The sequence below is a fragment of the Dryobates pubescens genome, chromosome 9 (assembly GCF_014839835.1).
Source record: "Dryobates pubescens isolate bDryPub1 chromosome 9, bDryPub1.pri, whole genome shotgun sequence".
Classification (NCBI taxonomy): Eukaryota; Metazoa; Chordata; class Aves; order Piciformes; family Picidae; genus Dryobates; species Dryobates pubescens.
Genome location: NC_071620.1, coordinates 28276995 through 28303955, shown reverse-complemented (window position 1 = coordinate 28303955; position 26961 = coordinate 28276995). Strand labels below are relative to the sequence as shown.

Sequence of the window (26961 nt, the reverse complement as noted above, 5' to 3'; positions counted from 1 at the left end):
AGTTCTATACAGAAAGAGTGATTGCACATTGGAATGGGCTGCCTGGGGAGGTGGTGGAGTCGCCATCACTGGAGGTTTTCAGGAGGAGACTTGATGGGGTGCTTGGTGCCGTGGGTTAGTTGTTTGGGTGGTGTTTGATTGGTTGATGGGTTGGACGCGGTGATCTTGAAGGTCTCTTCCAACCTGGTTTATTCTATGTATTCTATGTATTCTATGCTCAGTGAGCGATAAGGTCACCAGCAGAATAATTTATCAGGTTACAGGTAGTTTAATGAAGTTTTATTGTCAAACTTGGGCAGGGACTATTCCATCACAAGACATGCAAGCACACAGATTTCAAGACTATCTTACATGCTATTACAAATCACAGCAATATATTTCAGAACATGTGAACTATTACAAAATAGTACTTTGGTTGCCAAAAACAGTCTCTCAGGCGTTTCTCATGTTGAACAGAAAAGCTCAGACGTATGCAGAAAGTTTATGCATCTGTATGTGGCACTGTAGGATACTGAAGATGGTCCAGTGTTGCATCAGGATCAGTCTTCTCAGAGCTATGTATTTCCTGGACTCTCAATAACCAGTTTCTCTGTGGAATACAGTTGGCCAATGGTAACCTGAAATCAAACCAAAATATCAGCTGAAACCGGAAAGCAAAGAGATTAGCATTTCAGCTCCACAAAATTGATGAAACAAGGCTCAGGAACCACCCAGCCCATACATTAAGCTTTTTTATAATCACAGAATCATAGAATTGTTTAATTGCAAAAGACCTTTAAGATCATCAACCATTAACCCAACACTACCAAATCCACTGCTAAACTACTTCCCTCAGCCCCATAGATTTTATATCACTCCAGGGATGATGATTAAACCACTGCCCTGGGTAGCCTTTACCAGGGCTTGACAACCCTTTTAGGGAGAAAATTGTTCCTAATGTCCAACTTAAACCTCCCCTCGTGCAACTTGAGGCCATTTCCTCTCATCCTGTCACTTGCTACTTCAGAGAAGGGACCAAACTCCACCTAGCTCCAACCTCCTTTCAGACGGTTGTAAGAGAATGAGAAGGTCTCCCTTCAGCCTCCTTTTCTCTATGCCAAACAACCCAGTTCCCACAGCTGCTCCTCAAAGGACTTGTTCTCTAGACCATTCACCAGCTTTCTTGTCCTTCTCTAGCCCTGCAACAGCACCTCAATGTTGTTCTTGTAGTGAGGAGCCCAAAACTGAACCCAGTATTGAGGTGCAGCCTCACCAGGGCTGAGTACAGGGACACAATCGCTTCCCTAGTTCTGCTCGCCACACTATTTCTGATCCAAGCCAGGATGCCATTTGCTTTCTTTGCCACCTGGGCACACTGTTGGCTCATACTCAGCTGGCTGTTGACCAGTACCCCCAGGTCCTTTTCCACTGGGCAGTTTCTGGACACTCTGCCCCAAGAATGACATTTTTCTTTCTGTAAGCATTTATAATACTATAAACTACATGATCTGGTACAGTTTTCCAGTTCCTCTGGATCCCTGATTTAATTTGCCTTACAAAGGATGAAAACAGTTCCACATTAAGTTCAGCAGTAACATTTTAAATGCATTGGAACTGGCCTGTGGATGTGAGCTGGAATTCACACCTCATCTTTGTGCTTTCTAATGCAACAAGGGAGTGAACAATGACAAAACATGGACATTGACACTGTAATTCCTCTTGCTTTTTAGAACTTTCTAGTCTGCATCCTAACACTGGGAAACTGCGGTCAGATGTGGTGGTAGTCACACATAGATCTTTGCTCAGCAGCTGAGATGTGGAAGGAGGAATTCTCATGCAAGCAGGGTAATGTAAGCAGATGACAATTTTCATTTGAAAAGTATACATTGTGGAGTCTAAATTTTTAGTATCTGTCTTACCTTTTCTTGCCCCTACTTTGTCCTCCTGGGTACACAGTAGCTCTGTGTCCTTTTCACACACATAAAATTCATCTACTTAATTAAGGAATTGGGACCAAAAAAGCTAGATGCTTAATTACATCAGGCTCGATATATTTAGTAGAACTTAACACTGCAAAAATTAAGCCTGACAGCAAATCAGCCTCTCAGAGCAGGAAAAACTAATGGAAAGATTTTTATTTCAGCATTTTTCATTTACCATTATTGAGGGGAAAAAACACCATGGTGGCTCTTAAATGAAAATTTCTCCTCTATGCCTTGTCTGAAACTTGCAATGCAGTGATTTTTATCTTGAAATCTTTATTAAAAGGGAGCATTTACAAGCCATTCTTAAAGGAACAGAAGTTTGCTTTGCCAGCAAATACTTCCCCCTTTTGGGGCTCTGAACTAAGTTAGTAACAGCATATGAACAACTCTGATTATTTTTCCAATTACTTAAGAAATATGTTGCCTCCAGAATATTTCAAACAAAGACTATACATAACCATGGTATGTGTTACCAACAGAAGTTCTAAGCTGTCAACAAGTGTCACTTATCAAAAGGAATGTGCTGCTCTGGAGTATGTGCCAGGCTACACACTTTAGTTGCTGCCTTCCCACAAACCATGCTGTAGTACTTAATTTTTCTATACTGTGTTCTGGAGCCCAAAGAATCTTTAATCCTTTCCCACACAGTACAGCAAATTTAATGGGAGGCTCAGAGGGATTACAAAAATGCTGAAACCTGAATTGCACTTTTTTTTCTCCCCCAACTGGGGAGGTAGATGGGGCTGAGTACGTGACTTCGCAGTCAATCATATTCAGCAGATGGCTTTGTAGGAGAAAGGTCCAAGCTGTGGTTTGCTGTCACCAACAGGTGATTTATCTACTGCTGTATTTCGAATTGGATCCAATAAAATCATAGATGTGTGGATGAAGCTGCTTCCTTAGCAAGCTGCAGGCATGTTGAGTGAGAGCAAGGCCCCCAGTGCTGCGCTGGCTGCCTGCGTTGGGCTGCCTGCTCGCTGCTCCGCTGTTCCCTTTCAGAGGTGAAGCTGCCACATTTTAAGATGAACTTTGAAACTTCAGTATTTTTTTTTAAACCATTAGCCTTGAATTTCTGACAGTATGATCACGCCTTTACCATGCATTTCAGACAAAACAAATAGACCTCCATTTATAGTTGCTGAACAACTTCATGTCTATAAACATATCCTGCCTCAGTAGGAGGACTGTGCTGGTATTTACACACGGACACTCATTAACCCTCTGAATCACAGCATTGTTTTTGTTGGAAGTGACCTTTAACTTTATCAAGCCTAACTGTTAACCCAGCACTGCCAGGGCACCACTAAACCATGTTCCTCAGCAACACATCTACCCAGCTTTTATATTCCTCCAGGGATGGGGACTCCACCACTGCCCTGAGCAGCCGGTTCCATGTCTTGACAACTCTTCCGAGGAAGAAATTTTTCCTAAAGTGCTAAACCTCATTTGGCACAACTTGAGGCTGTTTCCTCTTGTCCTATCACTTGTTCCTTGTGAGAAAAAAATGACCCCCACCCAGTTCCAACCTCCTCTCAGGGAGAGTGAGAAGGTCTCCCTTCAGTCTCCTTTTCTCCAGGCCAAACAATCCCATTTCCCACAGCTGCTCCTCACAAGCTTTACCATTGTTATCGCCTTTCTCTGGAACCCCTCCAGAACCTCAATGTCCTTGTTGTGAGGATCCCAAAATAGAACCCAGTAGTCAAGGTGTAGCTCACCAGTGCTGACTACAGGAAGGACAATGATGTCCTTGCTCTTGCTAAAAACCCAGCATTCTTTAAAGAAAGCATTTCAGCAGCAAGTACTGCTGTGGATCATTCTCCCCAGTTAAAGACTCAAATGGCTAGCTGTTGAGTTCTTTTTCCATCAGTGGTGTTTGTATCTTGTACACCACATGCCACTTGCTCTTCTAGCAGGTGGCTGGCAGCCAGTGCATAGGTCAGTGTCAGGGCATTTGCGTTAATCACAGGAAGCTTTTACGGAAAAAGGCTTTCCCATTTGCTCACAACTTTGTTACCCAGAATCTGATTTACATTTATAAGGTGAGACATTGCAATTAAATTCTTCAGGTAAGAATGTGCAGTAATGAAACACTTCATCGTCAAGAGAAGACGAGAAATAAAAATATAAAGGCTGCTTTTCAGATTTTACTGAATTATTCAATGTTTAAATTCTGCCTGCAAAATGATGTACTTAAAAAGGAAGTCTGACAAGTCCAACCCTCCAAACCTGACAATTTGTCCTCGTTCAAAGTACAAGTCTTTACAGCCAGCTTTTTCTTGTGAACTTGAAAAACTAAATCTTGCCTTCCAGCTGAATCCAAGAAGAGTCAAGGTTTCAGAACAAGATTTGTCAGCAGGTGTGAGTGAGACAACAAATGGGCAAAAAGAAATTACTGAACAGTAAGTACCAGCCTGTAATTTAACCCAACCATCCACTGGATATTAGGTGTCTGTGTGTTCATATGGACACAGTTCTTGCTTGTGGCTAGTATCAGCAAGCATGAGGAGATTTGCCCTCGAAGGCCACATAAAAGTGCCACCACAGCAGAGGAATACGAAGACATCCCAAGACAGCGATTCCTTTAGCTCTCCATGATTTAAGAATTGATTTCCTGAGAGGGTCATCACAGGAGAAGTAAAAATATTTCTTGTTTTTTCTTAAAGCAAAGCAGATGATAACTAAAGTTGATGTACTGCAGACAGTTTTATGTATTAGACACATTTACATATACAAATAGATACTGGTTGTGTCATATGTAGATGCATATATTGAAATAATTTCAAAATCATTGTGCAAACATAGCCATCTTCTCTTTTTTCATTATTGCATTATTCATTATTGCATTTTTTGCATTATTGCATTATTATTTGCTTGCAGGGGAGAAATAGTTACCTTATTACAGCCAGGATTTTTCCTGTGGCAGCTGAAAAGTCGTATCTAACAGGTACACTGCTGAATCTTAACTAGGAGGAAAAATGACACCGCAGTCATATCACACATACTGCTGCTAATCTTGGCCTCTAACACCCTGTGAAGAAGTTGCCTGTTCCTATTTTCTTGCACTATGATTATAAAATCCAGTTCTTCAGAGCTGGAATCAATATGGAATTATGTCTGATTCTGAAGATGTTTCCCTTATTTTCAGTGATTCTGTTTGTCTACACAGGAGGGGGAAAGGAAGCAAAGGAAAACATGCAGCTGAGAAGTTAGGGCTATTGTCTATTTTACTTCTGCCTGTGCTTTGAAAATACTGTTTGCTTCATTCCTTTCTCCCAAAATATCTACAGCAACTGCTACATGAAGCTTTTGAAAAGGCAGGAAGAATTAATTTAGAACTACAATTTGTCTGGCTTTCCCTAAGTAGGAAGGTGTGAAGTAAAGTAAACCAGCTAATAGACAAGAATCTACCTGGAAGTTCTTTCTCTTAATAATGACAAATGATGTAATTATGTTAGAACTGTATGCACTGTATCTTAGTACGCCTTTATTCAGCCTATCTGAAGCAGGGTGACATATTTATTTAATGCCCTTACTTATTTATTCCATGGATCTTCCTTAAGAGATACTCTTCAGTGCAAAGAGCAGAGAATTGTATCTAATCCAGCAAGTGATTAACACAGAAAATATTGCAAGCACGTGCATGCTTGTGTATATGATGATCTACCAGACTAAGGGATCCTTCTTTTTAAATGCTGATTATTTCTCACTTGAGAGGCTCTTTAAACAGGCTACTATACTTCCAGACAACCCGGGCCTGACAGACATGGCCCTTGCCCCAAATAGCTACACACTTGATAAAGCTTGAAATAACAGAAAGAAGAACTTTAGAAAGCCAAGTGGACAAGATCATGTGGTCCTTCAGTATGGTCACGCTATTTCACTTCTCTCATCTGGGGCGAACCTTTTAGCCTACAGAAAAAAAAGAGGGTGACAAGTAAAATGTCACTGCAGAAGCAGGCAGGGGCCAGCAGCAGCTGGCATGGGCAGCAGTCTGCTGATGAGGGGAAGCAGTATCCATTCCTCTGCTACTGCACAGGTAATGTACAAAGATGTCAGCTAGTACAGGAATGCCAGTTGTGACTGATTTTGGGCTTCAGCAGCTAGGTGAAGGTTTGACACAACAAACATCCAAGGAAGAAGAGGTAACACACTGATCTGGTGTGATCTTCATGTGCTTCCCTGCTTCTCCTCTCGTTACCTGCTAACTTGCCTTTTCTCTCTCACATATAAACCCTCTACCTCCACAGAGCAGTTCAAACTCTTCATAAAGCCACACACAAAATAAGTAGACCTGAAATACCACAATTCCATGTAGATAAAGGGAAGAAACACAACAGAAGCTCATATCCTCTCAACGCAGCATGCAGAAGAGAAAGATCACTCTACTGAGACGCCAAGTGTTGTAAGGAAAGGAATAAAAAACATTAGTACTTGAGAGTACAGAGACAAAGACCTGAATAACATTTTGCTGAGTGTGGTATAACAGGTACTCTAGTAATGCTGAGACATTTGGTATGTGAATGCCCAAACCATTCACAGAGGACCCTATGTTTTGTAGCAACTACCTAAGCAGAATTCATCAAAGGCAGCGGGGAAGCCTGCCTTACTTTTGTCAGTAGTATAATACAACAGCCACTGCCACAAAACACACATTCTGTACTAGGTCCAGGAAAATACTGTAATGTTTGGGTATCACCCACAAACTAACCCCACAATACATACAAAGGATAAAGCGTATTGTAAAAGGAGAATATTTCACTCTTCAATGTCCTTTTGGATTGCTAATTGTGGGAGGCTTTTGGAATGAAACCCTGAAGAAAATTTAGTCTTTACAGAGAGGTATAAACAACTAATAAATATACTTACTGAGAAGGGTGAGAAAGTAATTTCACAGCACCAATAGGACTCTGAACTACTGCAGAACTAAAATGAGCTGCCACTTTACACCTGACAACTGTCATAATTTAAAGACCAGCTTTTACAGCGTTGGTATTTGAAGTCAGATGCTGGAAATACAACGTACTGAAAGAATCAGCTGCAGAAGTAAACTGAGGAATGTAGCTGCTGAAAAGAGCAGAGAATCAGCTACACTAGGATTTGTATGGCATGTTTGTAGGGTTATGGCTTTCAGAAAATTACTTATCCACTCATGCCTCTGCCATTTTTTTTTTAATTATAGCATATGTCCATCTACATTTATCCTCCTTCCTGGTTCCAGAAATCTTCTGCAGAATTTCTGATTTTGTCCCAGACTGCTGGGACTTAGAGAAAGTTGCAGAAACAGCAAATGAACTTTCTGTGTTTTTAACTAGGATTAGCCTGTCTAAATGATGATTGTCTAAAGCCTTGAAAAGCTTGGATGCTGGATCTTCACCATAATTTTGAGTGAATGATACATAAAGTAAATGCAAGGCAGTGCAGTGGGGAAGGCTGAACTGAACTTCAGGAGCCAAGACATCTTGAGGCAGCAGGTCTCAAGGGTCCAAGGACTGAAAAGCAAGACTGGCTGGCTGTACCTCTGGGAAAATGAGGGTCTATGTGCAAGATACATGCCAGAGAAGATGTTGGTGCTCACCCAAATCTAAGGTAGTTCATGAGAAGGGAAAACCCAGCATGGTGAGAACAGACGAAGTTCTTCAATGTCAGTGCAGTTGAACAAGGCAAAACAGATTGCTCTAGGAAACGAGTTTGGTTTGGCAGCTTGGAAAACCTCAGACACCTGCTGCCTTTGAAGCAGAGTTTCAGATGTTAGATTACCTGCTTAAAAAACAAAATTTAAATGAAAACTGCAGCCACTAACAGATTTTGGCACAATTGCCTGCTACAGAAAGATGCACCAAACAAGGCAAATATTTCTTCTTTCAAGCAGAACATTGCGCACATCTGGTGGGGCAATACAGTATTGTAACTAAATATATTCACATTTGTGTTTTATTTATTCTGAATCTTATCCAAAACAAACATAAAGGGGTAAAGTTTGGGTGACTCAGAACTCTGATACTGTTAAATTAGCAATTGAAATTTCCTTTTTTTGTTAATGGCCTCTGAGCCTTCAGAATATTTAAAGAAATCAAACATTTTCATCTGCTACTGAGTTCTATTTTGGGAGATGAAAGACACAGTGAGCTGCTGATTTTTTACATGAATGGCTGTTAGCCACAGTTTAATCATTTGGTGGTGATGTAGAATCATAGCACCATTTTGATTGGAAAAGACCTTTCAGATCATTGACTCCAACCATTTTCTAACTCTACCAAGACTGGTGCTAAACTACATCCTTAGATAGGACTGCTTCAAGACTCCAGAATATCCTTGCTGAGATTCACATTGCTGCTTCTAGGACGGCATCAGGTACCCTGTGTTTTACCAAACTGCCAGGTGCTTTAGTACCTTTTAAAAGTAACAAGGTCTTTCAGTATTTTGGGGGCGGGGGGGAAAGAAAAATGTTAATCCTGTGACATATAAACTTTACCAAGTCATAATCAGGGAAACTCATTTTTTTTCCTTTTCTTTACCTTATACACACCTCAGAAGCAATTACATGCTGAGCTCTGCCCATTCAAATTACACAACTAAATGTGAAAGACTAGAAGTAACTAATTTATCTTTAGAAAATCTGTCTGTGTTTCCAAAGATACATTTTCTGTTGGATATGTTTGATTCGGTCTATACCTACACCCAGAAAGGAGCATCCCATCCATGTGGATGCTCACATGTCCAGTCCCTATTGCAGTGTTAAGCTGATCTGTGAGCATACAAGGAAAGTTTGGGTTTTGTTTTGTGTTTTTTTTTTTCATTAACAAGGCTTCTTTTTTTTTTGGGCACAGTTCTAACAGATGATTAAATCGCAGTCATCTGTTCCTGACAGAATCACAAAGATCATTTCCTTGTTTATCTGACATTCTTTGATGGAGGATATCCAAGGACTTATTTTTCCATGCTCAGCTATCATTCTCAATTTAGTATCTCCAAATCCCACACCTGAAAATGACCCAAGATTCAAAGAGCTTTTGTCTTTTCCCTACCCTCTTTTCAGAGCGATCCAATGAGAGCTGTACAAAACACGCAATATCCTTCTCACACCCTCAGGGTGTCCTTTGGGAATCAAAGGCATCAGCATTTGGAATTTCACCTGGAAAAAAGCACTGTCTGGACTGTATACACTCTTCAAAAATCTGAGTAGGGAGCAGAAGAGAGGTCTGAGAATGGGTTTACTGAATTTCAGTCAAGGTTTGTGACTGGGAGTTGTTACTTGCTGTCCATTGTACCATGGACACAATGAGCTCTGGTTGAGCTCAGTTTCCAAACCAAAACCCCAGCCAAAACCTGTAACTCTGATCTGTTTTATTACAGAGTCCTTATGGAACTGTCACCGTAGTGAATCACTCTGTCCCTCACAAGGCAGACATTGAGGTGCTGGACTATGTTCAAAGAAAGGCAATGAAGCTGCTGAGGAGTCTAGAGCACAAGTCTTATTTAACAAGCAGCTGAGGGAACTGGGATTGTTTAGCCTGCAGAAAAGGAGGCTGAGGGGAGACCTTCTCTCTCCCTAAAAGTATCTGAAATGTTGGAGTGAGGAACAATAAGACAAGAGGAAATGCCCTAAATTGCACCATGAGAGGTTTAGGTTGGATATTAGGATAAATGTCTTCCCCAAAAGGATTGTCAAGCCCTGGAACAGGCTGCCCAGGGCAGATGTGGAATCCCCATCACCGGAAGGATTGAAAAGCCATGTAGATATAGCGCTGAGGGACATAGTTAAGTGGTAACCTGACAGTGTTGGGTTAATGGCTGGACTTGATCACAGAGGTCTTTTCCAGCCTAAATGGTTCTATGATTCTAAGACTGAGCAGGTACTGCTTGCAGCACCACACAAAGCCAAATCCAAGCCATTGAGCTCAAATCTGTACAAGTTTAGACCAGTGTCCTGTCATCAAGGGTTAATGACTGAACAAGAAGTGATGTTTTTAAACTAAAAACTAAACTATCTAGAAATAAGACTTTTATTACAATGGGAGTGGTTAGACACTGCACCAGGTTGACCAGAGAAGCAGAAGACTGCAAGATCTCAATTGCTTTATTGTCTCAAATGGGGTGTGACATGGCCTGACAGTGTGGCTTGAAAGCCCTGCAACAGCACCAATGAGATGCCAATGTGTGCACCACACTCTGCACAGCTCTGGAGGCACTGCCCCTGACCTGCAGGGAGAGATGCAGAACAGCAACTTCTGGGCAATGTGTGAGCAGTGTGCCTGATGGCTCCACTTGTCACGCACAGCCAGCCCCACTGTGCTACTCCCTCTGTTTTGCACCACTCTGCACTGCCTGCGCAGTCTGCCAGCTCTGCACCGTCTGTCCCCTGGCTCCTGCTGCCACTCCACTATGCACTGCCTATGCAGCCCAGACGGCTCCCTCTGCCTGTGCCACTCCACCAGCTCGGCACTGCTCCATTTCTGCCACTGCCATGGAGGGCTCCCCTTTCCCAAGTGGGCACCTGCAGCACAGAACTTGGGACGATTCCTGTGATAACTTGATGCGCTGAATCCAGGGAAGGGTGCTATCATTTCCTTTGCTCTCCAGCTCTCTCATACTCTCTTTCTCTCTCTACTTTTCCCTCTTTTTCCTTCTCATTTTCTGGTCCAATCTAATAAATCCAAGTCACTGTCTGTCTTGTGTCAATTCACCTTTATTTACTCCAAGGGAATTATTTGAATCTTAGCACGCACACCCCTCCCCCCCCTACCCCTCCCCCTGCTGACAAGGGTTGGTACAGAGTAACCAGGTTGTGACAGAAGACCTATCCCTGGAAAAGTTCAAGGTCAGGTTGTCTGTCGCTCTGAGCAACCCAATGTAGTTGAAGATGTACCTGCTCACTGCAGAAGGGTTGGACTAGATGACCTTCAAAGGTCCTTTCCAACCCAAACCATTCAGTGATTCTATGATCAAACTGCCGTCCAGCTGGCAAGCTCAGCCAGTGCTCCTCAGTTCAGTTCTTTTCTACAAACACTAAAAATTAACAAGGAAGAAAGTAATTACTTGCAAACCCTCCAGCATTTGAACAGGCAATGTCTGTGTTTGTGTGACTATAGGGTATAGCTTACATTAACTTGTTTAATTGAAATAAACTACTGCAGCACTTTTGTCCTTTTTTTTTGTCTTTTTTTTTTTTCCTTCCTGAGAGATAAATGACTGGGTTTAGCAGACCTGGTAAGAGCTAATTCTGTAAAAAGTGTTCTTTTCAGCAGTGTGGGTGGCAAAACACTTTCAGCAACTGGCTTAATTAGTTCTTACTTCTTTGGAATAACACAAGACAGTTCGCAGAAAAAATAAAGAGAGAGACTGTAAGAGAAGATGTGGTATTAAATGATCCTGTTTGCTCTTCTGGTTTTGCAAACTCTCCCTCATTTAATGTCACACCAAATGGAGGCTTGTCCTGGTACTTCTCAGTACAAATAACAATTAGGAGTGAGAGGTTAGCACTTCAAGTATAGGCAGGGAGTAACCTCTCTTCCTCTGCACAGGATAGAGCAGAGAGTTCCTAAACCAAACTGGCCAAAACCAAACAGCACAGCAATGGGAAGAGTCACAGAAGGCTTTCCCCTCAGCAGAGCTGCCATACGGTGTGTGGGTGGCTTGTTCAGCAAGGACTGGGAAGCATGGGCTGCTAACGAGACCCGCTCCCCAGTGCAACCTCTCTGACACCTGTCATTTATATGACAAAAACCAGTGAGTATGCCAAGGACAATCATTTCTGCTTCACTGCTCCCAGTGTACAAGGCACCAACTGCAGGGCAGTAACTCACAGCCACAAGCCAGCGCTAACTTCAACACACAGACACCTTCCATGTGAACTGGCCAACAGCACTGGGGCTCTTCCACCAGCACACACAAGGATCTGCAAATGCTCTACAGCTGTCAGCAAGGCACAGCTCCTACCAGACAGAAACTGGGCTTGCGAGAACCACGTGACCTTTGGGATGTCAGTAAGATAGAGGGTGAAAGGCCAGGAGGGGCCCAGATGTTTGTACTTCTCTTCATTACAGGCTATTTAGGAAAGAGCTCTTTTTTTTTTCTATCTGTTTTGTCCTGAATTATGACTCTGGAGCTGCACTTGAATTCAAATTACAAATCTCTTTAAAGAGTCATTCAGACCGTTACAAGCCATCGCCAATGCTTCTCTTTCTCTTAACCAGGCTGAAGAAAGGCAGGATTATGAAAAACTGCTGTTAGGAAAAAAGTGAACATCCATGGGAAAAACAAACTACAACTGAAGGAGGATTTTATGAAGACAACCAAAATAACCAGTTAATGAGGAAATCTTCAAGAAAAAGCAGGCAGTGAAGCCTCAAACAACAGGGTCTCCCTGTACCTACAGTTCACGGTCTTTCAGCAAACTGTGTTTCTTTTGGCAGCAAGTAGAAGCCTGCCTAAAGCTAAGAATTGGTTCAGACTTCTTGTAACTGCCCACTGCTCATATAGCATGAGAAGCCTGATCTGAGAACAGCACTTTATAATACATGCTTCTCCATAACAGTTGTTAGAAAGCCTGTGGAACGTTGCTCCTTTGAAGGCTGTTGATGAATCCTGGAAGTACTGTTTGAACATATCGGGGGAAAAACGCAAACAACTGGGGCAATTAGGAGAAATATATCGAATCTTGAATATTGTCAGTGAAGAATCTTGTCAGAGGTAAGGTGTAATAAACACTTCCCAGTTTTTGACAGCTTATGCATTTCTTAATTTTGTTGCCATTTATCTGTACAAAACCATTGAAACAAAATGGGAAACTGACTGTAGACAGGAACCAGTGGAGTAGCACAACAGCTACTATGAAGGACATAAATGCAAAGCAGATTCCTCATTTATCTCTCGGTATTAATCATCTCAGTTTTAACAAGAGGAGAGCAAGATTAACTGGCAAGAAATCAGATGGGACTCTTCAATCTATGCAGTGTGTTATGTCCTTTAACATACATATTCTTCCAAAAAATACCTTGCTTATTTGTCACAGATTTAGGCCCAGCTTGTTTATTTTGCTCTTTAAAAATAAACCTTACATCTGCCTGTGTACAAAACCCCCAGAAAAATCCCCTTAGGGGGAGCCGCAGAAAAATGAGCCAGTAGATGGCATTGTGGCACTTCAAAAGACATTCCAGAAAATTCCACATAAAAACCTGCAAGCCTAAGTACTGTGTTTAACCACTTACTGCCTAACCAATGTGCTGTTTTGCTCCTGCTCAGCGCTACACATGTACAACTGAATAAACAAAACCACACTGTGTAGCTGCACTGTCATAGCAGCCCTGAAATAAATCTTCCCTGCTCTGCTTTCCAAATCCAATTAGCTCTGTATGCGGGATTTACCATCCCAGACTGGAAAAGAGGATCCTCATTTGATGACTAATGTCCTGTGAGCATGGCCATTAAGGGGATACCAGAAAGAAGGGGATTTGTTGAAAAATATTTCCTCAAAAGTCATCAGAGACATGATCTTACAGCCAATGCAGATGGCAGTATTTCCTGCCATACAGAAACTGCTGCAGAATAGATATGAGTCTTTAAAAATAGATCTCTACAGTATTTTATGAATACTCCCATTTTCTTTCAGTTCAACTGCTGATATGCCCTCACAACTAGGGAGGAGAGGACTGCAGCAAGCATCAGCAGTTCTCTGTATGCTACAACGACAAAAACTTGAAACCATTTTGCAGAACTCATGGTAGAGAAAAAGTCAGGGAGTTTACATGAAGTTATTTAAACTGCAGTTGCAATTATGAGTAGTTTGCCTGCATGTAGCTTCCTTGATCAACCTGCTTTCCATGACCAGCTCTGATCAGAGGTTGGACTAGAGAGCTCCGAAGGCCCCTTCCAGTCTCAAATATTCTATGAGGCTTATATATCAATGCTCCTCATGACGTTAGTCTTTAAAAAAGGTCTTGTTTCTCTGTGTTTCACTGTGTCAGGAATTTCTAACAGTTCTTGTAACAAAACCCTTTCCTGACAGTGTAACTTAACTCTATGTGTCCAGTTGTCTCTATTCATATTTTCTCCATCTCACAGTATCACCAAGGTTGGAAGAGACCTCGAAGATCATCAAGTCCAACCTGTCACCACAGACCTCAAGACTAGACCATGGCACCAAGTGCCATGTCCAATCCCTTCTATTAAAGCAAACTATCACTTCTATTAAAGCAAACTACCACTTATATTAAAGCAAACTAAAGCAGTCTAGTTCTTCTGATGCAGAATTTCTACTTTGGGTATGTCTCCATTGCCTGATAGGCTAGTGCTTTGGCTAAGGAAAAAAAAAGGCAACCAAAACTTCATCCACAAATTAACATAATAGCTCCAATGTTTTTGCAAATGTATTATGTGCAAAACCACACACACTCTTGCCTGGGAGGGGGAGAGGGGAAGCTGTTGGTAGCCCCCCTGGTTTTGTCCTGGGGCTTCTTGTGTTGTTTGTAAGTTGTAATTATATGCAAATATTGTATATTTTGTACTTATTCATTGCATTTCATATTTCTAGATTGTAGTTTTGCTTGTCATATAGCTTCATTTGCTTCCACTGAGCTAACCTGGCAATTTTATTCTGGGGGAGGCTTGCTGGTGCTGGAGTACCATGACATGGTGGAGTTCAGTACCACACAGGGAGGAAGCAAGGAAGTAAGTGGGACTGCAACCCTAGACTTCAGGAGAGCTAACTTTGTGCTCTTCAAAGACCTACTTGGAGGAATCCCATGGGCCAAAACTCTAGAAGGTGGGAGGCCTGGGAGAGCTGGATGATATTCAAGATATTCAATCAGAGCAGGCAGAAGACCTGCATGGATGAGTAAAGAACTGCTGAGAAAAGTCATGTGGAAGAAGGAAGTTCACAGCATGTGGAAAAAGGGTCTGGTCACTTGGAAAATTACAGAAATGTAATCAGGTTCTATAGAGATGCAAGAAGGAAGGCCAAGGCCCTCTTGAAATTAAATCTGGTGAAGAAAGACAACAAAAAGACCTTCTTCAAATACATCAGTGGCATAAGGAAGGACAGGGAAAATGTAGGCCCACTGCTGAATGAGGAGGGAGCCCTGGTAACCAAGGACTCAGAGAAGGCAGTGGTACTGAATGCCTTCTTTGCTTCAGTCTTTACTGCTAGGACCAGCCCCCAGGATTCCCAGACTCTGGAAGTAGGACAGGAAGCCTGGAAGAGGGAGGACTCTCTGCTGGTAAGAGAGGATAGGGTTAGAGATCATTGAGGAAGCTGAACATACAAATATCCATGGGCCCTGATAGGATGCATTCACAAGTGCTGAGAGAGATGGCTGATGTTGTTGTTCCACCACTCTCCCTCCATCATCCTTGAAAGAACATGGGGAATGGATGAGGTGTCTGAGGACTGGAGGAAAGCCAATGTCACTCCAGTCTTCTAAAAGGGTAAGAAGGTGGACTCAGGAAACTACAGACAGTAAGATGGATCAAGAATGGGCCAAACAACAGAGCCCAGAGGGTTGTGATCACTGGCTCAGAGTCCAGTTGAAGACCTGTAACTAGTGGTGTTCCCCAGGGGTCAGTGATAGGTCCAGTCTTGTTCAACAACCTAGATGGAGAGACCAAGTCTGCCCTCAGCAAATATGCTGATGATACCAAACTGGGAAGAGTGGCTGACACACAGCCAGGCTGTGCTGCCATTCAGCAAGATGTGGACAGCCTGGAAAGATGGGCAAAGGGGAACCTAATGAAGTTCAACAAGGATAAGTGCAAAGTCCTGCACCTGGGGAGGAATAGTACCATGCACCAGTACAGGTTAGGGGTTGACCTGCTGGAGAGTAGCTCCACAGAGAGGGACTTTGAAGTCCTGGTTGACAGTAATTTATCCATGGCACAGCAATGTGCCCTGGTGGCCAAGAAGGGCAATAGTATACTCAAGTGCTGTGTCCAGCAGGTCGAGGGAGGTTCTCCTCCCCTCCTACTCAGCCCTTGTTAGACCACATCTGAAATACTATATACAGTTCTGGGATCTCCAGTTCAAGGATGACAGGGAACTACCACAGAGAGTTCAATGGAGGGCTACAATGATTCTAAGGGAACCGGAGCATCTCTGTTATGAGGAAAGACTGAGAGACCTGGGACTGTTTAGTGTGGAGAAGAAAAGATTGAGAGGAAATCTTATCAATGTCTACAACTATCTGAATGGTGGCTATCACAAAGATGGAGCCAGTCTCTTTTCAGTGACACCCAGTGATATGACAAGGGGCAATGGATGTAAACTCAATCACAGGAAATTTCATCTCAACATGAGAAAAAACTTTTTACTGTGAGGGTGGTAGAGCAGTGGAACAGGCTGCCCTGAGAGGTTGTAGAGTCTCCTCCTCTAGAGATCTTCAAAGCCTGTCTGGATGTGTTTGTGTGTGACCTGCTCTAAGTGGTCCTGCTTTGTAAGGGCTTGGACTCTATGATCTCTGGAGGTCCATTCCAACCCCTAGCATTCTGAGATTCTGTGGTTCCACTACTTTTAGGACTGGTAATTATTTGGGAAAGAGCAACTTCATAAACCATACCCACCTACAATCACAGAGCATCTAGTCCAGGCTGGGAGCTCAGTATTACACTTCCTTCAGGTTGGAGGCTCCCCAGTATCTGTCCAGGAGGAGAAACAGATGGCCAGCTTCTCCAGACTTTTCTGCCCACCTGACCTGGCCTTCTTTACACTAGCCCCTTGGGCAGGTTTCAAGCGGGCCGATAACCCACCCTGAGTAAATTAAAGAGCTAATTATGTGACAGTACTTCTTGGTCCTAAACATTGGGCTTAATTGGTGGGGCTCTCTGTGTGCTTTCACCAGAAAAGCAGACTGACAGAGAATGTATTACTCTTAAGACACCACATTTGCTAAATTACTGTACAATTGCAGGGTTAATTGACAGCTTCTTGACAGTACTGAAAGCAGCTGGACAGACTTTTCCAGGCTCTCTGGCACTGCCTATAGAAAATCTACATGCGGTACATAGATAACATCTACTGCTCACAAGTGGAAAACTTGCTCTCAACTCAGTAGGAATTATGTTCCTTAAAAACACCCCAAACCTTGCAAGTTGGTGCATAGGATCTTCTGTACAAATCAGCATTTAGAGACTGGTACTTCTCACTTTGTTGCAAGCTCACAATCCCATCAATAGTTACATTAAAATATACAAGCAGGGAAAAAACATACAAAGAAGTAGTGTTGGCCAGTTAGGAATTTCTTTAAAGTGCAAGCATGCAAATCAAATTTAGCTAATAAAATTTCCTAATCTTAGAGCTTGACTTTAAATAGTAAAAGGAAAACATTTTTAAGTGACATTTAAACTCTTTTCCTATGCCTAGTAGGATTTTATGGTTATATTGTTTGCACTTTTGCTGGTAGTGATGTCGGCAGCTGCCAACCCATTTTTAAAGCAGAATAAAGATACGAAGTTCTTGCAGGTTCCTACAGATACTAGCAGCCATCGACAGGAGGAAAGCTGATGAATGGCTTCTCTGATGGAAAGGCCACAGTTTAAGTGTAAGTCTCTGCCACCAGAGAATCAGTTTGGGAGAGGGAAGTTGTAAATGTTTCACCTACAGGGCAAGCTTACACAAGACCTTTTAAGTGATGAGAGAACCATGAGATAATCAAGCCATGAGACCCTGAAGAAACAGAAAAGTAGATTTCCTAAATTTGTGTATCCACAAAGTTCAGACAGGACAGAGCAGGAAGCTATCTGCCACAAAATAAGGGAAGATGTATTCAGTCACCACTGACTCCCCATGCAGTGGCTTATCACCCACCCTTCTCATTACTGGTTCCTGCTTTCAGTGCCACCTAAACCTGCCCTGAGCACCAGGCAAAAGCCATGCAAGGAGATGGTCCCAAACTGAGGTCACTTCTTTCCTGCAGAGTCACATTGTAGCTTGTCCCACAAAGTGGCAAACACCTGTCCAGCTCCTTGTAGTTTAGATACAAACCCTCTAACAGGTATAAATTAGAAGCAGCCACAAGAAGAGCTTTAATCTTGCTGTGTAACTTTGTCACAGCTGTTAAGGGATATAAGTTCAAATATTTACAGTCACAAAATGAAACACTTATTAAAGGATATTGTAAGAAAAGGACTAAAATGTGCCCTAATTACTACAGCCTGCCTGAATCAATATGTTATAAAGCTCCCCATGTGTCATGGGTTGAGTTCAATATGCTTATGAATATTCAACACCATGCTGTTGTCATGCCAGCTTCCAAATGAACGTGCTGGCTGGAGCAAAGTATCATGGGGCTTGAAGTTCAGATTATAACATAAGAGAGTTCCTATTTCCAGTTGCTGCTTTTGGTTTCCATTTTTGGGTGCTGGGCTTTTCTGCTGTGCTGGCTGCTGCATGCTTAGTTGGGAGAAATTGTTTTACTGCTGGCTTCTGCTGCTGCTTCTGCATTTTGCTGCATGTTTTCTGCAAACAGGCTAAGGTAACTGTGCATTCTGTTATCTCAGTAAATGCCTCATCTCAATCCATATTTTTTGGTGTTACTTTCCCTCTGTGTGGGGAGAGCAGGGCTTGTGAGAGTGGGCTGTGTTAGTCCAGGACACCATGCAAACTGAGAAAGTTAATCTTAGAAAAACCAATAATTTACACTGTGCTTTCATCAAAAATGCTTCTTGCTTTGAGCCCCTGATTAGACAATAATAATGTATTAATCATTTTAGGGAAAATGTTCTTCCCCTTAGGTCCCCTGTTACCACCACCCACTTAAACTCTGATGTCCTACAGTGATGAAGAGCCATAGGTCTGGTTAAAAAAGCACAGAGCACAATAGTCTGAGCAGATACAAGGTTTGGCTTGGCTCATGTCAGATTAACCAGTTCTCTGCTCCACATTTTTATACCAGAAAAGTAAATTACTGCAATTTCAATCTTTGTCTTACTCTGCTTCAAAAAGAGGTGCAGCCCCTGCACACGATACAGCTCCAAAGTAACTCTTCCCCAAAGGTATCATCTGTCTTACATAAAGGATATTGAAGGGATTCATACAGAAATCAGGTCCAGAGGAAAGCAAAGTCAGGTCACTCTGGACCTGACAGCAGACTAGGTTCTTACTTGCATATGAAGCAGCAGTTTCCTATCTCTTTCCAAACACAGAAAGACCCTTTTTACTGCTGAGTTAAATGATGGGAAAAAAAATGCTGCGTGTGCGTGCCCAGAATTTTAACACACTGTGTTGGCTTTTATGCCCATAAAAGAACGATGCTATTTAATGCTGACAACATCAATTTTTACTGAATGTGTTTTGCTTCTGCTGTAAAAATATGAGAAGGAAAAAAAAAAAAACCCAAACCAACTCTGGCACAGAGATAGGGTCTCTTTGTGCCAATAATGCTACTCAATATTAGCATGTAAGTTTTTTGATGAATCACTATACTGTTTGATTATCCACTCCTCAAACTCACCTTAATTAGCAGAAATATTGATTTCACAATGTTCAGTTCTACAAGCTTAAGAAATGAGCTGATAAGCCTAGTCTTGGATAATAAAAAATTAAATGGATATAGTAATAAAACTGTAAGAGAAGGAAAAAGTAGCCAACCTTTCAAACAATTTCAGTTTGAGTCCTGCTGAGGCAATCATTTATTGAGTGCTGCCTTGCCAGGCAAGTCACCAAGGGCTCCTTGAGAGGATGTGGTTGTACTGTTGCCACAATGTCCTTGTCTGGTTCAAAATATTCTCCCCCCAGTGTAATAGTCATAGCACAAGGCAAAGGGTGCCAAAGGTCTGGCTGACAAGCTTTTTCAATCAACAAGAAAAGCCACTTGGTCCAAATTCAGTATTTAAGAATGATAGAAAGTAAATGGCTTTTTCATTCAATATACAAAACCAAACCAAACCAAACCAAAGGCCAACAAAAACCCCAACAAAAATGAACGAACCAAACAAAACCAAACGTTGGCATCCAAATAAACACCTGATATTTGTTTTGCAAGATTGCTTTCTAATAAAAATAAACTTTCTCCTTCCCTTTTATTTGAGTAGGAAAATCTGGAGCATCCTCTCAGTCTTAGTAACCACAGCAGAGTAGTCAATGGGCATGTGTTTAAAATAGGTAACAAGAATTCTACTTTTAGAATCACAGAACCTTTTAGGCTGGAAAAGACCTCCATGATCATCAAGTCCAACCATTAACCCAACATTGTCAGGTAACCACTTAACTACATCCCTCAGCACTACATCTACATGGGTTTTTAATCCTTCCAGGGATGGGAATTCTACCACTGCCCTGGGCAGCCTGTTCCAGGGCTTGACAATCCTTTTTGGGACGAAATTTATCCTAATGTCCAACCTAAACTTCTCCTGGTGCAACTTGAGGCCTTTTTCTCTTGTTGTTGTTACTTGTGAGGAGAGACCAGGGAGTTGTAGGGAATGAGAAGGTCTCCCCCAAGCCTCCTTTTCTCTGCTCTCTCAGATTCTCCCTAGATCTGTCCTCCAGATGCTTCACCAACTTTGTTGCCCTTCTTTGGAGCCACTCCAACACCTCAATGTTCTTCTTGTAGTGAGTGGAACATAAACTAATAGACTTTAAAGTCTGAAGGGACAAGCATAATACGTCAATGTTAACTTCTGTTTTAGAGCAGCCACAGCATGGTCAGTAATTCCTGAGATAAAGCTGGAACTGTTTCACCTACAAACCCTTCTCTTCTTTTAAATTCTGTGCTTGTACAAGTGTATTTGAAATAAAACATTATCCTTCTTGTACCAAAAAAGATTAAACACTCATTAAGTGCCCAGAATGATCACTTAGTGGAAGACTTGTGTCACTTCATATGTTTTAGCAGAAAAATAGACCAACACCTCTCTTCTTCCTCATTTCTATAAAGGACCAATGCACATGATTAGGTCAGCACTCATAGAAAATGAGGGAGCAAATGAGTTTTAAGTAAAAAGAACACATTTTAATCCATCCTTCCTTGAAAGCAAATGTATCTTTCAGGAAAGATAAAAAGCATGTCTTAGCTGTAAGTCAGTCCTTATGTAAAGAACTAAAGTAAATAGCTAAATCCCAGCTAATATTTGACAGTTGCTGTCTTATGGAAACACTGAAGTCTGCAAGGACAGTGGCAGGATGATTAAATGGTAAAACAGTATGTCAGCTGTTGAGGAGATTAAAACCTAACAGCCAGCATAAAGGCAATAGCAAAAAAGATCAACATGACAACAGCAAAACTGATCAACAGGACAACAGCAAGTGGTGACATCATCATTACCAGAAATGTGTGTGTTGAAGAGCTCCTGCTTCAGGCGAGTACCTTCATTCTCAAGCATCCTGAGGTGTGCAAGGCAACAGGACTTACTGAGCTTCAACCCATTGAACAAAATATGTTTGTCTAAGCATCAGCTTGGGATCTCCTTTATAAAAATCCTTTTCTTTTTAAAGAGAACTTTGGCTCCACTGGTGTTTGCAGTGAGTTCTGAGTTTTGTGTCTCCTGTGCAGAGCAGCCAGCTGCTCCTCTGTGCGAAGGGTCATCTGACGGCACTGTGGCTATAAGGACACACCGTGTCAACTGCCTCATGTGGTGCTGAGGGATGTGGTTTAGTGGTGACCTGGCAGTGCTGGGCTGATGGTTCTGAAAGGGCCTAATGATGTGAAGTCTCTTCCAAGCAAACCATTCTGTGATTCTATAATGCCTGTCATGAGTCATACACACAACACAACTGGGACTCTTAGATGTTACCTCAGACACTGGAACATTTCCTACCCACTTGGAAGAACTGAGACTCTGGATCTTGACTTCCTTGCTTCTCCAGAAAAATGCATCACAAATAGTGTCAAAACCAACTAGTGAGGCAGGCCATAAGAACTGTATACATGCAAGAGATGGTCTAATAAAGTTTTCTTATGGCTGCTCACGTCCCTTCAGTTCCAGACATGTTAGTTAAGTCTTAGTATAATAAGTAAACTGAGGAGTAAACTGTGCCAGTATAAGCACAACCCTGGGAAGACCTGCCCTGGAAGACCTTCAGTGCAGAGTTGTAGAGACTGTCAGTATCAGTCAAGAGCTGATCCATGCCAAGTCCCTGTTGTTAACAACAGGCAGCTCCGAGAATGGCGACCAGAGGCAGCTGGTTTGGGGAGTCTTGGGGATAATGCCTCTAGGCTACTGTAGGTACGCGACAGTCACCCTATGGGCTTCCTACAGAAGGTGGTTAGCACTCAGCTGCAAGCACTAGCCACAAGCTATGCTGTAGTTGTTCTCCTTTTCCACATGAAATACCTTAGCTTTTACAACTGGTTCAACACACCCACTCACCCCACCTCCATGCAGTGAATGATATCAAATCCCTCCTCTTCTGAAAAGCATAACTCAATAAATAACTTCAAGCTTTTATATAGGGTGTTAAAATCATGACAAATGTTGGTGCACTGAAATCTATCAGCATTACATGAAACTAAACCAAATTCACCCTGTAAAATACTAGTATCTGCTGCCAAATATATTCAGAATAATGTCAGATTGATGAACAAACTAATCTTCTTAACCTCTGCACAGGAAATGCAGGGGTTCTGACTTCATTAGGCTCTCTCACCTTACTGACCTTCCTTGATAGCCATGAGATCATGGCTGCAGAAAGAAAATCTCTGTACAGGTTCTTCTCTGCCCACATAAACAGAACCACCAATCTACCTCTTACATATATATCAATCAATTGAGTTACCTAAAGCAGGTTACATTTAATAGGTGATTTTTAAACAAACAACCCAAATTCCCTATGTTATCTTCCTGTTGTATTTTTTGAGTAAGCATAAAGTAAAACAATCTCCCCCCGCCCCAACCTCACAGCAAAACAGTAAAACAGAACCATGCAGCACATTTGATGAAAGAATTCTAATTCAGCATGGAAGAAGCAGCATGGAACAAGAAAACAAGTTGATGTTATTTTAGAAAGATCAAACTCACAAGTTAGAGCAGAAGCTGGGCAGGTCTAAACCATCATTTTCTGCAGCAAAAATACTGCCTGAGTTCTTTCAGAACTTGCCTGCATGCCAGAGCAAATATTTTTATTTCACTGAACTTGCTAGGAAACTCCTCAACATAAAGTGTATGGCAAAAACACTCTCCAGCAATATCTAGCCTGGAATATTTATTAAAAATATTTACAGTCAATGAAAACAAACTCTAATTCTGCACATATTCAAACTATGAACTCCACTCCATGTATTAATCAGCACAACAGAACCTCATTGAAAACAGTTTTTCATATGGGGGAAGAAGATATGGTGGTGAGTGGGTGCTTTTCTCTATATTATTGCGAGTATTTGAGCCTCTGGGCTACCACTGACTAAAATTAGCAAGCTCCATTTTGAGTGTGTTTGGCTGCACACTGTATTATGTCCCACTGCTCTACAGTAGAACTAGCAGCAGGGTTTAGATTCCTAGATATTTTCTTATGAGAAAATAAAAGGCATATTAGGGTATAACCTTGATCCTGGCTGTGAATTTCTTTTGACCTCACCTGGAGTACTGCATCCAGCTCTGGTGCCCTCAGCACAAGGACATGGTCCTGACAGAGCAGCTCCAGAGGAGGGCCATGAAGATGATCAGGGGGCTGGAACACCTCTCCTACAAGGACAGACTGAGGAAGTTGGGGTTGTTCAACCTGGAGAAGAGAAGACTCTAGGGAGACCTAACAGCAGCCTTGGCCTTCCAGTACCTGAAGGGGGCCTACAAGAAGGCTAGGAAGGGGCTGTTTACAAAGAACTGCAGTGACAGGACAAGAGCTAATGGTTTTAAACTAGAGAAGAGTAGATTTAAGTTCAACATTAGGAGGAAGTTCTCTACCATGAGAGGTGGAACGCTGGAACATGTTGCCTAGGGAGGTAATAGAGGTCTCATCCTTGGAAATATTCAACATCAGGCTCGACAAGGCTTTGGGCAACCTGATCTCCTGAAGGATGACCCTGCTCACTGCAGGGCAGCTGGACTAGATGACCCTTGGAGGTCCTTTCCAACCCAAACCATTCTATGATTCAGTGATTGTGATGTACCTAAAGTTCCACAAGCCTGCACCTCTCCATCTGCAACACCAAAAATGTGATATATGCTTGCTACCACTGTAGCCACTACATGATAAAAATGTCAGTTTGGAAGAGGATCTCTTGTTATAGTCTCAAACAGGACAGCTTGTATAATAACACCACTACATTCTGGGTCCCACTCCTTTGGAATACCTCATCAATTTTTTCAGAAACACCTTGCTCTTGCAAAACAATTACGATTCTTCAAGAGCCATCAAGATCACATTCTTTTCTTTTCTGCCTCTGACCCTGTTCTTTTAAGCAGAAAGCACAGGGAGAGTTTCTGTGACTGAACAAATAATTATTACCCAGTTTCACAAGATGGTTGAATGTAATGTTCAATGGCATTTATCTAAGCAAGAAATACCTATCCAGAACGAACTGAATTCATAATGGCTGATGTTGTTTGGTGTGCTGACAGGGAATGTCACCAATTCTTGAGAGACATAGATGAAATAGGAGGATTTCTACTCTACACAAACCCAAATGCCACATTTATTACCACGAGCAATGGAAGACAGCATAAAATATGCCTGTCTTTTGAGGCTGATTTCTAGGATTTTTGGTGCTAAGCCTTTGTATCATACACCAAATCAACAGCAAAACGGCTATTACAGAATTGCAGCATGGTAGGGGTTGGAAGGGACCTCTGGAGATAATCTAGTCCAACCTCCCAGCCAAAGCAAGGTCACTCAAAGCAGAACTGCAATGTCCAGGCAGGTTTGGAATCTCTCCAGAGTGGGAGATGCCACAACCTCTCTGGGCAGCCTGGTCCAGAGCTCTGTCACTCTCACAGGAAAGAAGTTTTCCCTGGTGCTCATATGGAACTTCCTGGGCTCCCCTTTGTGCCCCTTGCCCCTTGTCTTGTCACTGGGCATCACTAAAAAGTGTCTGTTCCTATCATCTTGCCCCCCACCCTTTAGATGTTGATGAGCATTGAGAAGATCCCCTCTGTCTGCTCTTCTGCAGGCTAAACAGGCCCAGGACTCTCAGCCTTTCCTCCTCAGAGAGAAGCTTCAGTTCCCTCAGTATTTTTGTAGCCTCTGTTGGACTCTCTCCAGTAGTTCCCAGTCATTCTTGAACTGGGGAGTCCAGAACTGGACTCCAGATGAGGCCTCACTAGGGCAGATTAGAAGAGGAGGAGGACCTCCCTTGACCTGTTGGCCACTCTTCTTAATGCACCCAGCATGTTCCCAGGTTCCTTCAGGACAGTTTCAATCCAGAGGGTAGTGAAAACCACTGTGAAGAAGACTTATTTTTGTGCTTGTACAGGATTTCCAATTTGATAGCTGCATGGCATTATAAAAGAAGGTAAGAAACAAAGCAGGGAACAGGCCTGAGTGGGGAATGGTTATGTTTTTCTCTTGTTTTGACTACCCAGAAAATGTGGACACTGCTAGTAACTTGAAATTATAAACTATTTATTAACAAGTGTACCAATGTATAAAACTTTCACTTGTGAATCCTGGAAAGCAGATACTGAGAAGAAGGTAGTAGAGAGAAAGTTACTTGACAAACTGACAAGTAAATCAATATAAAAACTACAAGTACCATTTTAAGCTCTTCACTTACAATGTAAATCTATCTAGAAACAAATTGAAGTAAAAAGAATTGCTGGACAGTGATGCACAGAATCTGCTGGAATCTGACACTCCCCAAACAGCAACGTTGCAGTTACTGGTTGCAGTGTATACCTGTAAAGCATTATCTTCAATAGTGCACAAAAGGCAGCAACTTAAACAAAACAGTGAAGCAGCTCTCATGGATCTGCTCTTCAAAAAGATTTGCAAATGCAACACAGTTGTTTTAACCATGGGGAAAAAAAAAGATAAGGCCTGTTTGAAGTTTGTACTAGTTGGCAAATAGGAAACTAATCCCTCAGGATGTTTTGAATAAATGTATATATATACACTTGTCACAAGAGCAACATAACTGTAGTAAAAAAAGTTACTGAATACCAGAGTATGAACATAGACATCTCTGTAAAATAGCTGTGGAACAGTCTCGTTACAAGCAAGTGCATTTCTGATGTGGTGAAACAGAATGTTTCCACAGTGTGTGTATGGCACCCAACCCTGGCCAAACACACCTGGACACTGCAATCCTGTGCAACCTGCTCTGGGGAACCCTGCATTAGCACAGGGAGTGGACTAGATGATCTCTAAAGGTTCATTTTGACTCTTATCATGCAAGGATACTGAAACAGACTGAAAATCATACCTGTCAAGAGTATGATACCTGGGCTGGCCACATGATGAGTGGCAAATACTCTCTATGAAACCCCTCTCCTTTCCCAAAGGTAAGAGAAAGGGAATAAGAGAGAGAGACTGATGTCTTGGGTAGGAAAACTAAACCAGCTTGAATGGAAATATGGACAATAAAACAGGGAGCAGGGAGGTCATTGTGCCCCTGTACTCTGCATTGGTTAGGCCACACCTTGAGTACTGTGTCCAGTTCTGGGCCCCTCAGTTTAGGAAGGACATCGAGACACTTGAACGTGTCCAGAGAAGGGCAACAAGGCTGGTGAGAGGCCTTGAGCACAAGCCCTATGAGGAGAGGCTGAGGGAGCTGGGATTGTTTAGCCTGGAGAAGAGAAGGATCAGAGGCGACCTCATTGCCCTCTACAACTACCTGAAGGGTGGTTGTAGCCAGGTGGGGGTTGGTCTCTTCTCCCAGGCAACCAGCACCAGAACAAGGGGACACAGTCTCAAGTTGTGTCAGGGGAGGTTTAGACTCGAGGTGAGGAAAAAGTTCTTCACTGAGCGAGTCATTTGTCATTGGAATGGGCTGCCCAGGGAGGTGGTGGAGTCGCCGTCCCTGGAGGTGTTCAAGGGGAGATTGGACGTGGCGCTTGGTGCTATGATCTAGTTGTGAGGTCTGTTGGAACAGGTTGGACTTGATGATCCTTGGGGTCTCTTCCAACCTTAGTTACTGTGATA

The 26961-nt window shown here is 42.4% G+C and overlaps 1 protein-coding gene across 1 annotated transcript in view; it reads right to left on the bottom strand.

The window, feature by feature from the left end:
• Positions 1-219: 219 nt before the first annotated feature.
• LYRM4 (LYR motif containing 4) overlaps positions 220-26961 on the bottom strand; it is a 76234-nt gene continuing 49492 nt past the window's right edge. The window contains exon 3 of the mRNA XM_054164082.1: positions 220-617. Within this exon, the coding sequence (XP_054020057.1) occupies positions 555-617 (63 nt within the window). The 3' untranslated portion in view covers positions 220-554. The remainder of the gene's footprint in view (positions 618-26961) is intronic.